At 38.9% G+C, this 12,719-nt stretch overlaps 1 protein-coding gene across 2 annotated transcripts in view; it reads left to right on the top strand.

Moving 5' to 3' along the window:
* The window catches only part of CCDC141 (coiled-coil domain containing 141), a 204,310-nt gene that overhangs the window by 155,669 nt on the left and 35,922 nt on the right, over window positions 1-12,719 (top strand). For both annotated transcript variants that reach the window (XM_079923846.1, XM_079923844.1), the window contains exons 13-17: window positions 462-641; window positions 1,209-1,334; window positions 3,149-3,337; window positions 4,532-4,711; window positions 6,456-6,605. In XM_079923846.1, coding sequence (XP_079779972.1) covers window positions 462-641; window positions 1,209-1,334; window positions 3,149-3,337; window positions 4,532-4,711; window positions 6,456-6,605 — 825 coding nt within the window. The remainder of the gene's footprint in view (window positions 1-461; window positions 642-1,208; window positions 1,335-3,148; window positions 3,338-4,531; window positions 4,712-6,455; window positions 6,606-12,719) is intronic.

Genomic DNA, 12,719 nt, shown 5'->3' with positions numbered 1-12,719 from the left:
ACCCAATATATACAATGGGATAGTTTAGAAAGAAACACAGACCCACAACAATCTGCCCCCTCATGGTCCCTGATACTCAGATATTGACATATTCTAATGTGTGTTAAAATAAAAGGTGGAATCCACTTCAAAACTTATGCATTAAAATAATCTCAACTTCAAAATTTCTGGATCCCTATGCTCATTCAGTCACCCTTTAAGCCCGAGGAAACGAACAGATCCTAAAGGAGAGGACTCAAACACCAGTGGGGTCATGAAGAGCTCGGGAGCTGACGTCCAAGCATAGATTATGGGTTCTGAGAGCCCAGCTGTGCCTGTGCACAGACTTTTCAGCCTTGTCTTGATATCAGAACTGTGGTCTGCTTTGTCTATGATGAAGCGTTTGCCTCCTCAAATAGTTGTATGCAAAATGTTCTATTTCTTCGGAAAGAAAAGCCATTATATAATTATTAATTTCACAGGCAAAAGCAAATGAAATATTAAATGTGAAAAATGAAGTACACATTATGGAGAACACTATGGAAAGCCAGAAGGCAGAAAGGGAGGAACTCAGCCGCCTTCGGATAGCCTGGCAACTTAAAGCCGCTGCAAGCAAGCCCGTGAAACAGCGGTGGGGAGCGTTCAAAGAGCAACTTAGAAAGGTGAGGGAACAGGTAAATGGGTAGTACTCACCTTAAAAGGGAAGGAAATTCTGACACATGCTGCAACATGGAGGGACCCTGGAAGCATAAGTGAAATCAGACGAACACAAAAGGATAAATATTGTGATTCCACTTATGTGAGGAACCTCGAGTAGTCAAATTCACAGAGACGGAAAGCAGAATAGAGGATACCAGGGGCTGAGGGGAGGGTGAAATGGGAGTTAGAGTTTAACCAATACAGAGTTTCTGTTTGGGAAGATGAGAAAGTTCTGGCGATGGATAGTGGTAATGGCGGCACACCAGTATGAATGTACTAATGCCACTAAGTTGCACACTTAAAAATGGTTCAAATGGTAAATTTTGTTATGTATATCTTACCACAATAAAAAGAGGGCCTGTGCTTTTGTTCATTGGTGGTTTAGAACCACAGGCTCACTCTAGGTAGTGAGTGCTTTCATGGTAATTGAAAAGTTTGATGACATACCATGTCATCACTGGAATGATTATGACGTATTTGCTGGTGGTATCAAAGAAAACATATGCATAACTATCTAACGTCTATTTCAGACTACTCACAACTTAAAACTTCTTCAGGAAGCACTTATGCCTGTGTCTGCACTTGACCTTGGAGGGAGTCTCCAGACCATTTTAGGTCTACAGAAAAAATGGAATGAAATGAAACCTCAGTTCCAGGTGAAGAAACAAATTGATGGCCTTGGGTGAATGAAAAAGTATTAAAAACTGTTCAGTCAATGCTCACCTAATTAATTTTTACAGTCTGATGAATTACAATTTTTAAAAAACAACAGCATTGCTTGTCTAAAAATCCACTTTAAAAACACATTTTTCTTCCTGTTTAACTGCAGTGTGCTATATTTGATGATACACAAACATTTGGGCTACAAAAGGTCCTTAATATATTCTTATCTTAGATTATTTTAATTTAAATTAGTTCCTTATTAATGTATTTATCATATATATTTACTCTAATTCCTTTCCTAAGGGGTATAGACATGATTTCGATTCAGACATCTCAAAACAAGGATGAGCAATCTCTGACACAGAGGTTCTGCTGTCCTCTGTCCCTGAAATTATCACTGTGATGTCATCACCCACTGGCACCCCAGGCTCCTACCACAATTCCAAGAATTTTGCTGTGCTCTCCCTTTCTCCCTCTCAGAGAGCCCTCAGAATGTGAGAGAAAAAACCATGAGTCATGTTCCCAGGCCCTGATTGCTAGTGCATTCCATAACCCCACACACACCTCTTGCCATTCCTGACCTTGACACAGCTGCCGAAAAAGTTTGCCAGTCATGTTATCCTCCTATCTGGATTCGTGTTCTTTGCTGCAGAGTTAAGATACCTGTGTTTCTGTTTGTCACTACTTTGCAAGTATTGGCTTTAAAGAAACCCCGAAACAGAAGTTTGAAGATTCCTTTAGGGAATATCTAGTTTATGTTCCTTTAAGACAAAACTAATGTAATACATAACCACCCCCCACTCACAAAAAGCACACACACCGCTGTGGCCCACAGTGAACTCTTTCCTCCAAACTCTTAGAAAATTCTCCTAGCCTATCTGTTGGTTTCTTTGCTATACTCTGTATCATATGTATCTGCATTTCGTGTGTGCACGTGTCCCTGCACATGAGTAAGTGTATGTGTGTAAATTCCTCTAAATCAGGAACTGTTGTCAAGTTTCTTTAGCTCTGTCACTGTGATGTGCGTATATTTGACGCCCACGTACTTGATTTCAACATGAAGACCCTTACTAGGTCACTCTTCTGCAAATTATCTCCTTAGCCTAAATCATTTCCATTACTGTTATCCTTGACATAAAATCCAGCTCTGAAATTATAGCAGCTTCCTCTTTAAGCTGTGCACCAGGATCTAGATTCCTATAAGGGCTATCTGAGCAGTTCTGGGTAAAAAGAAGGTGCCTTATCCCTCCCTACAAGTGGTGGCTATTTGTGGATTCTGGGATGACTGCTTTTAATGCAGCATAGCTACTGTGCTGCTCAGCTGGTGGTTCATTTTGATCATTCTTTTATCACAGAGGACAAATAATTCCCCAATATATTTTTATGCTTGTCTTCTTTTGGTGTTCTTATCATACCACCTGATTCTGGTTGTATTAAATATCACAGATGGTCACAGCCTCATAGAGTATCTAGAATATGTTTACTTAACAGATGACCAGAATATTTGGTATGTCATAGAAATATATGACTTTCCATTTCACCACCTAACTTTGAAACACTTTTTTGTGTTTTTAAAATTTAATTAGTTTAAATTAATTTTTAAAAAAAGTTCCGAGAAGATGAGGATGGAATAATATATCCCTAGCATCATGCCCAATGCCTGGATTTGCAGGGATGGGGGTGAAGCTCACAATAGTATTTGTTAACAAATAAGAGAGTGATTTGTTATTGAGATCTTCATATAGTCAGTTGTAAAGTAAAAAGCTCTCTAAAAGCTGTATTTCTTTTATTGCTTACAACTTTTTAGCAACTGAATGATGAGGCTCAATACATTATAAAAGAGTCAGAAGAGTTAAGTGGCAAAGGAGCCCCTGTGAAAGAGAAGTCTCAACAGCTGAAGGACCTAATTCACCTCCATCAAAACCAGAAAGAGAGAATCCAAGATTATGAGGAGATCCTGTATAAGATTGTCCAGTTCCACCAAGTCAGAGAAGAGGTAAGACTTATCATGGATGTTTGGAAGACTCTCAGTTTTAAACTATGAAATTAAAAATAAATGATTGTGTAATAAATAAAGGCCAGATTGCTTATTCTGATATTAGAAGCTTTCCTCAGTCTGGCCCCTGACTTTTCTCTCACTGGGCCCCATTCTGCCCGATGTTCCAGCCAAAGTGAGCTCTCCTTGGGTCCCTCAAAGATGGCGTCCACATCCCTAATTCCAAGCCTTGACTCTTGTGCTGCCATTATCTGACAGGTCCTTCTGTCTCCTCTCTACCATCCAGGCCCTGTGTCCCTCCATCCAAAAATCCACCTCCCTTGGAGTGATTTTTCTCTCTTCAAAATTCCTCGAACTCTTATTGTTTATTCCACACATCTGTCATTTTTAACATCTTGATTCTTAATTACTTTTGTTCCCTAACTCAAGTGTAAACTCTTCGAGGGAAGAAAACAATTTCTTTTATATCTCAAATATCAGTAGAGTGCTCAGTAAAACTTCATAGTCCTTAGCCTCTATTAACAGAAAATGGAGACTTATTGAAATCCCTTGAAAATAGCCTCTGAATTTACTGAGATCACAGGCCTCATCTTGCTAAAGTTTTAGTCTGTGAGCAAACAGTGTTTTCTTCTTTAATAGAACTGACAGAATTAGTCCCTCAATTTTACCCTATTGACTTGCAGCATTGTAACACTTATTTGTCTATAATACTAATAATTTTAGATGGGCTTGTCAGTGTTGACCTGCTAGTTAAATATGTTATAGGAAAGAAGTTTTTTTTTTTTAAAAAAAGCTATCTTTGAGAAAGACAAATACTGTATGATGTCACTTATATGTGGAATCTGAAAAATACAACAATGTAGTGAATATAACAAAAAAGAAGCAGACTCACAAATATAGAGAACTAGTGGTGACCAGTGGGGCGAGGGAAGGGGGGAGGGGCAGTACGGAGGTAGGGGATTAAGAGGTACAAACTATTAGGTATAAAAGAAGCTACAAGGTTATATTGTACAATTTAGGGAATATAGCCAATATTTTATAGTAACTATAAATGGAGTATAACGTTTAAAAGTTGTGAATCACTATATTGTACACCTGCCAGTTATATAATATTGTACATCAACTATACCTCAATGTAAAAAAATCTGTCTTCATAAAAATACGAAGGTTAATTGTTAATGGCCTAAATTCCAGCTGGGACGACTCTTCAGATCAAGAGAACTGGAGTTTCTACAACAGCCAAAGGAAATTGCTGATGCTCACGATGCCCAGGTTCTCCTCAGTCGCTCTCGGGAAAAGCAGGCACACATAGACCATCTCCATAAACTGGCTCTTTCCTTGGGGGTGGACATCATCTCGTCAGTTCAGCGGCCTGTAAGCAACTTAGAACACCACCATTTATACCTAATATAGCTTTCAGTTGGCCTGTAATATGAAAGAAACCAGGCACATTGCCTGGTATACGTTAAATTAAAAAATACATTAAACCATTGGGCTACTTATTTGTGGTAAGTTTCTACCACATCCAGAGAAAAACATTTTAAGGAGAAAAATCTGATTTTAAAAGCCTTGTTTGATACATCTATTCTCATGCTAATTTTTAAAAAATCATAGAGGTGTGCTATCTATAATGGCAGTTCGTTTTTCACATTTGAAATATGCCTAATGCAATTAAGGGACTCAACTTTTAATTTTATTTAACTTTAATTAATTTAAATTTAAAACTGGTACCCCAAATTGTAAAACTTTTAAGTATATTGGGAACAATTTGGGTATGTGAGTCTACTAAACTCTATGAGATTTAAGTGCTGATCAAGTATTTCTGATAGAAATTTAGCAACAATTGAGATATGCTCTAAGTGTGAGATACAGACTTGATTTCAAAGACTTAATATGAAAAAAACCTTATTAATGTTTTTTAATATTTGGTTACATGTTGGGTATGTGTTCGGTTAAACAAACTATATTATGAAAATTAATTTCCACTGTTTCTTTTTTACTTTTTAATATGGCTACTAAGAAACTTAAAATTATTTATGTGGCTCAGTTGTATTTCTGTTGGACAATGCTGCTTTAGCACGTCCGATCCAAAAGGTAGCCGAGAGATCGTTAGGCCCAGGGCCCTCATTTTATAGGTGAAGAGTCTTATCCCAGAGAAGCTGCTTTATCCGTGAAACCCCAGGGTAGACAAGCTCAAGAACCCTGGCTCCACCCAGGGATCTGGGCACTCATCACTGGATCTGCTTTATTCCACTGGACTGACCTTACCAAAGGAGCCTAAAAGAGATGGAAATAATTCCAGATTAAATTCTCCTAAATAACACATTGGGCTCTGATTTTAAAAAGCTCCTTCTCCAAATTCTTAATTTGAGGGAAGAAAAGATTATATTAATTCTATCCAGTATGTATAACATTAATAAAAATCGTAATGGCTGATTTTATTTCAAAGTTCATTTAAGATATCCACTAAACTATATGGAATTCAATGGATCTAAAGTATTTTCTTAACTGAAAGACACAAATACAAAATATCTGTCTCTGTTATAACAGAATGTTTTTCCCAGGAAGGACTTTTCTTTTTAAAGAGTTTTGTTTTATTAGTAAATTTATTTTAAAAAGAAAAAAAACAAGTAAGACGTCTCACTTTGCACAAATAATGTAAATTGTTCTCCAGTCCGCATCTGGCCTTGGCCTCCGCAGCCCTCTGCGTTGAGTAGAGGTTGGAGCACTTGCATAATAAACCTGAGGTTACGCTCAAGTTGACAGGAAAATTATAGTGCAGACGCCAAATGTTTCTAATGCATATTTTATGCCTTTTGAAGTAAAAATTATACCTTATAATGAATAGTGTCTCTGAGGCGTTGGGTGTGGTGAGCAAATCTTCAAAACTGAAGTTTCAAGACTGGAAATGTAAGGGTTTGTCTTTCCCAACATCGGGTGTTGGGTGTCTGGCTTCTTTCTGAAATCATTATATTCAAAGAAGCTTAAGGTGAAATAAATCAGGATGTCATATTTTTTGATGTCATTTATGAGTTTCACAATGCAGGTAAATAGCATGTTGTTCTCATTGCTGTTTTGCCAGTTCCCTTCGTCACTTCCCCTTCTCTTTCATTTTTAGAACTGCTCTAATGTTTCTGCAAAGCACCTGCAGCAGCAGCTGGACATCCTTGAGGGGGACAGTCTGAACTGGCGTGCCCAGGCTGAAGACCACGAGCGGGCCCTGACCCACAGCCTGGAGTTCTGTACTGCAAGGGATGAGATGAGCGAGGTGAGAACGCACACACACGCACACGCACACGCGCACACACACGCACACGCGCACACACACGCACAGTGAATCAGGAGACTTTCTTTTTACCCTTGACCTTTAATCTGCCAAGCAATGGCCTCAGGGCTCAGAAAGATTGAGTGAACTTTAAGCTCCCAAACTTTTTGAGGTCAGTATATTGTCAACACATGGAAGAACCTAGAATGTGGCATTAGGGTTTATTGTTTGCTCCTCCCCAACCCACCCCAAACCCTCACAGCAGTTGTTTTGCTTGAGTGGATACACATCATCAGTGCAGAGCGATAGCATCCCGGTTCAGCCAGCTCCCGTCTGCGGAGATGCTATTTAAGTACCATTGACTCATGATGAAGCGGGTGCTAAGGGGAGCAGGCTTGTTGCTTCAGAGGCTACAAAGTATTATCACCAAAGTCAAGTGGCTGGTTTCATATTTACTCAAACTGAGTGACTTCTCTGGCAAAACAACGCCTAGACTCCATGCCCCCTCCTCCATACACAGTTAATTCCACCTCCTCTTCCTCAATTCTACCCAACCCCCAACCCCCAGACACATGCTGAACTTGAGCCACATCCTCCCAGGGTAAACTTTCCATCTAAAGGTTTACTTGTTCTAGGAGAAAAATATAGCTTAGCGAGGGTCCTGGTTCCTTACTGGAACTGACAGCAGAACAAAAGGTACCACAATTCCAGATTTATCTCTGTTTAGAGCAAGACGTTTCTAAGTTCATTAATCACAAACCCATTAGGAAAGTGAGCAGAGGGAAAAAGATGTGGTGAACCTTCTTGATTTTTCTGTTTATGCCCTCTTTACACAATTTAGGACCAGTGAGTATCAAATATTATCAAACAACATTAGAGCATGGACTTAAGTATGAGTAACTAAACTTAGCAAGTGGTCTAGCCCTTCCATAGCCCACAGAGAAGTGCAGGAAAGGAGCATGGCTGGAAGGAAAGCAAGAGGGCGAGAGCAGGAGGGGCCGCTTGGATCCCATTCAGTGGGAGGGAAACAGGAAGCAGCATCATGGAGGGTTTTCAGTTGAGTGTGCCACAGGACTGTAGAGTTTCTGCTCTGAGTCTGTGTTTCAGGAGTCACTGTGGGCGAGACACTCATTAATTCGCTCAGTGTTAAACCCCTAGTGTAGTCTGCCCTCTGTGTAGTAGAACGGCCTCTTCTGGGTCCTGTACTGAAGTTAGCACCACTTCAGCCAGATCACTTTAAGGAAAACAATCTTAATTCTCCTCAGGCTATAAAATTTAGATTCACAGCCATGGAAATAATTTTTTTTACTATCTTTCCCCAAAGTTGTTTTCTTTCTTCTTTTTCTTCCTCTTCTTCCTTTTCTTTTGCTGAAGATCTCTCTCTCTGCTGTGATGTTCAACCATATTTTACTGAAAGCACAAGAGAGCAGGCTAAGGGCTATTCCCAGCTGCCTATGGCTCACTTTCCCTCTTCCTGAAGCATGGTGGCCTTTATGGAGGTGGGTCTCCCTGTTTAGGCCCTTTCCACAGTGGTTCTGTTTACAGGGCTGCCTCGTGATGAGCCTTTGCTGGGAGCCAGCCTGGCCCTCCCAGTCAAAGTAGGGACACACCAGGATTGTCTGTACTGTAACAGGAACCAGAAACCAGATACGTGCAGCTTTGATATAGGAGTCAAACATCACTTTAACATGATCTTAAGTATTAAGAGAGTGATTCTTCCCATTTGCTTCTACTTCAAACCCAACTAATGTTTGATATAAGTCACAGTTTCATATTCAAAGGATCTTTGAAAACTTTTGGCCCTTTTCCCTTTTCCTTCCTCGTAGAGATATACAAGGCATGTCACAGTATATCATGCACAGCCTGGATTTTCCAACTACAAGCTTAATGGGAAGATAATCCAAAGGAATATTTTCAGTGCCCGTTAATAAAATAAAGAGATGTGTGGTCTAGTTTGTATTGTGACTGTCAGAGCCAGATTCTAAGTTGTGATAATATTTGATATTTTAATTGTTATTATCATTATTAGTATTTGGTATGAGTGCTTAAAAATTATGTAAAATTAAAAGCTGCATGTTACACTAATTTTTTTTGTATAAAAAAATAAAGTCAGATAGCCCACCAGGGAACTAGACGAAGCATAGCATTCGATTTGTTCAGTTGATTTTGAAATGCATTATTTTGCATCCAGTGCATTTAAAGTGCTTCTTGGAAGTTCACTGATCTGAGCTGAAATTGGCTTTGGAGGACTTTCATTTTCCAGATGAGGAAACTGAGGAGTATACAGTTTTCACTTGAGCAGTGTGCTTCAGGACTGTGGGGTTTCAGGGAGTCAGCTCTGGGCCAGAGGCTCATTTATTGGGGACCAACTTTTACTGGGCACCAGCTTGTCACCTGCTAAACTCAGAGTTCACCATTCAGGTAATGTTTGAACCCATTCAACCACTGTATGGTCTGATGTTAATGTATCCTTTTACTATGCTTTCTTCTTCTATCTTTGTTTTCTCGAATACTCGTTACAAGCTCTTTGTATGATCTGATATAATAGCACAGTTCATTTGGTTATTTCAACTAAAATTACTTTATTACATGGTTTTAAGTGCACTAAAGGCCCTTAGAAAAGGACTCAGGAGTTCCCTGGTGGTCCAGTGGTTAGGACTCAGGGCTTTCACTGCTGTTGCCTGGGTTTAATCCCTGGCTGGGGAACTAAGATCCCACAAGCCGCGCGGCAAAAAATAACAGAAAAAAAAAAAAAAAAAAGAAAAGGACTCAGTATCTCAAGATAAAATAAAGTGAGGTATTCTAAATGTGATTTTTTTTTTTAATGTGATGTGATATTCCTTAACGACAAAGAACCATGGTTTTGTGCCTTGATTCTCTTTGGGTAAAATATTATTATTTTCTAATTTTATATACTATATAAGCCATAGTTAGTTAATTGTAAAAACTCATTTTCTCCATGTGTACTAGAAAACACACCCTTCAGACTGCCAGATTTTGTGGAGTTTTTTCCCACTCATTTCACACAAAGATATATTTGTATGCATGAATGTTGAATCTCACTGTACATTTTCTTGCCTGGCAATATAAATAAGCTTTTAATACACAAAGCATTATAGATATTCTCTGCCATATTACATGACAGAACAACATCAGTTCCTTATGCTTTACATGTCTTCTTTAGAAATGTAATAAGTTAATATCGAGCATGTTTTCTTCCTGCAACCTGACCAAAAAAATTACCTTTACATTTACATAATGTTAATGGAAATTTGTCACTGGAGCCTCATTATGGATCATGAACAATTAGTTTGATGAAAAGTATAGTAATGGGGCTTCCCTGGTGGCGCAGTGGTTGGGAGTCCGCCTGCCGATGCAGTGGACACGGGTTCGTGCCCCGGTCCAGGGGGATCCCACATACCGCGGAGCGGCTGGGCCTGTGAGCCATGGCCGCTGAGCCTGCGCATCTGGAGCCTGTGCTCCGCAGCGGGAGAGGCCACAACAGTGAGAGGCCTGCGTACCACAAAAAAAAAAAAAGTGTAGTAATGAGAGAATTGGGTTGCTATTCATTTTTCCAAAATAAATTTTGCAAATGGAGCTTTCATATAATTATATTACTTCAGCCTGAAATTTCTACACTGTAGCAACATCTTACCCATCAGTCATCTAAGTTCCAGGGAGATAAGGCAGATTAGCAGCAATAAATTATTGTAGAATAGGGGAATGCTGCTGCCTTAGACAAATACACAACCAATGACATTAAACCTCCTGATATTGTATACTGCTTTGCTATTGACAAAATGACTGTGGACAACCACCATCTGGTAAGAAAGGAAGCTGAAAAAGAGGATATAGATGAGGCAGCACTATGGTATAGTACAGATAATTGCTATTTTCCAAATTGATGACCTTAATTCATCATTTTAAGAAAAAAACTAAATTATCATCATTCAACAAATATGACTACTGTGTGCCAGGCCATAAGAACAGGAAAGCCCTCAGGAAACTAAGAGTCTAGGCAACTTAAAGCCCAAGGGACTTCACAGTCACAACTGCTCATTACCAGGCCCCACTGTGAGTCTGTTTCGTTGGTATATGTAAGAGGATGGGAAAGGTTATAATTTGTTCTGAAAATGTCCATCCCATAGGGTTAGAATCTGTTAGAAGTTTTGTGTTTAACATCTGCAAAATGACTCTTCTTACTGAAGAAGATAGAAAGCTAAAGTTTAAAATCGTGGTTATCATGTCCAGAAAATAAAATGTAAATATATTATGAACAAACAAAACTTGCAGAGTGGATAAAATAGCCGTTACTGAGATATGCTGCCACCTGCAATTTAAAATGGAGCAATTGTCTTCTCCTTCCAAGCGGCCCTATTTCCTGCTTCTACAAGACTGATGGTAAGCACAGGAAGACAGCCGTGTGGTTGCTGGACAGATGGAGGCCCAAAAAGTCTTGTCCCAAAGTCTCTCCAGCACTAAGCCTAAATATTCTACTGTTAATAATTGTAGCAAATCATTCAGGTTAAGTTATGAGTCTTTGGGTCCCTTCATTTCAAATACAGGCATCCCTGGGAAGTGATGGCATTGCAGCCTTCTTTCTGTTACTGAAAATGAGAATCAGAAAGCTTTTTTTTTCTGCAGTAGGCAAAATGGTGGGCAAGAAATTAAGCTCGTGAAATGGACATTAAGAGAAATGGACTATTTGTTTTGTATTTTTGCTTCTGGACAATTGTGTGCCATAGTTCTAAGAAAAGCTCTTGTTTTAAATACATTTTCTTAGTTTTAAAATGTCTCATGTCCCTCACGTAAATTGGCCTTGCCAGCAACAGACTCACAGATAATACATTCTTGTGCCAAAGTTGCCCCAACCAGCTTCCTCAAGACTAAAAATAGCAAGCCAGCCACCTTGTTGTCCATCTTGTTCCCTTCTGCTTCTTCTCTAAGAGGTTTTTGTTTATGCCTAACCCTGAGAGAGGCTTACTGCTCCCTGGGAAATTTGGTGAAGATGCTCATTATGCTAGTTTCAAAAGAACTGCAGTTTTAAAGTCTTAATGATTTTTTTCCTAATTATAGTTGTATTAAATTAGTCCGCTTCTTCCACAGCAAACATGTAGGAGCTGAACATATGGAAAGATAGGAAAATTGCACTGTTCATTTGAAAAAATATCTTTCTCCTGATTATCTTAAGACTTTCAGAAATTTTATCAGTATAAATTAAAACAACATTTAAAGATTTCGAATAGGGTAAACTTTTTCTTGCCCCAAGCTTTGGGTGTTTTTTCCTGCTTCTGTGCTCCAGTTGAGCAGTTGTCTTGGCCATCTACACCATTCCCCATTGTTGACAAGCTAACTAAAGTTAGAAACAGCTGCGTGAACAATGATACCACAGCCGAGCAACCATGGCACTCAGTTCCCTTAAAAATATGATCACAAGTTATGTGGAGATTAGATGGGAAGTTAAGTTTTCGTATTGGAATGTGCAGGTAAGAAACTTAGGCATGGCTGGATGTTTTCTGAAAATCTGATTGCTGAAGGTAGTTCACGCTTGCTGCCTTCCTCTTGTATCTGCATAGTCCTCAATTTGAGCTGGGAAAGGTACAGGATTTAAAATAGATTTCCAGTGGGACCAAAAGAGAAAAGTGCCAGCAACTTGTCAAAGGAGCTCATGTGTCAGAAAGAAACTGATCCCATTTCACATACCCATATCGCCTGAACATCTTTGGCTTTATAAATCATCGTCAGTGGAAGTGCATACATTCTGAGGCAAACAGAAATAAATTTGTACTCATCATTTATCAGTCTTAAATTTCTTAATCCAAAGTAGATTTTAAATGTCATGTCTTAGAATTAAAGTGTTAAGGCTCAGCCTTTCTTCATTTATCATATAGTTTTCAAATAGATGTTGATTTTTTCCCACTTAAACAAGCGGGTGTAACCCAGTGGTTATCTGGTTGATGACAGAGCCCCTCTTCCTTTCTTTAGACTGAAGTTTATAATATAGGTCATGTTACAGTAAGGGGGAAAAAAGAATATAAAATTTTATTTTCCAGTGGATACATGTTAGTGACTGGACGTATTTTTTCCTTTCATTTTATTTTACTTTATTTTTATTAA

The sequence above is a fragment of the Stenella coeruleoalba genome, assembly GCF_951394435.1.
Source record: "Stenella coeruleoalba genome assembly, chromosome: 6".
Classification (NCBI taxonomy): domain Eukaryota; kingdom Metazoa; phylum Chordata; class Mammalia; order Artiodactyla; family Delphinidae; genus Stenella; species Stenella coeruleoalba.
Note: the sequence above shows the minus strand (reverse complement) of the source record. Positions and strands in the feature narration are given on the sequence as shown.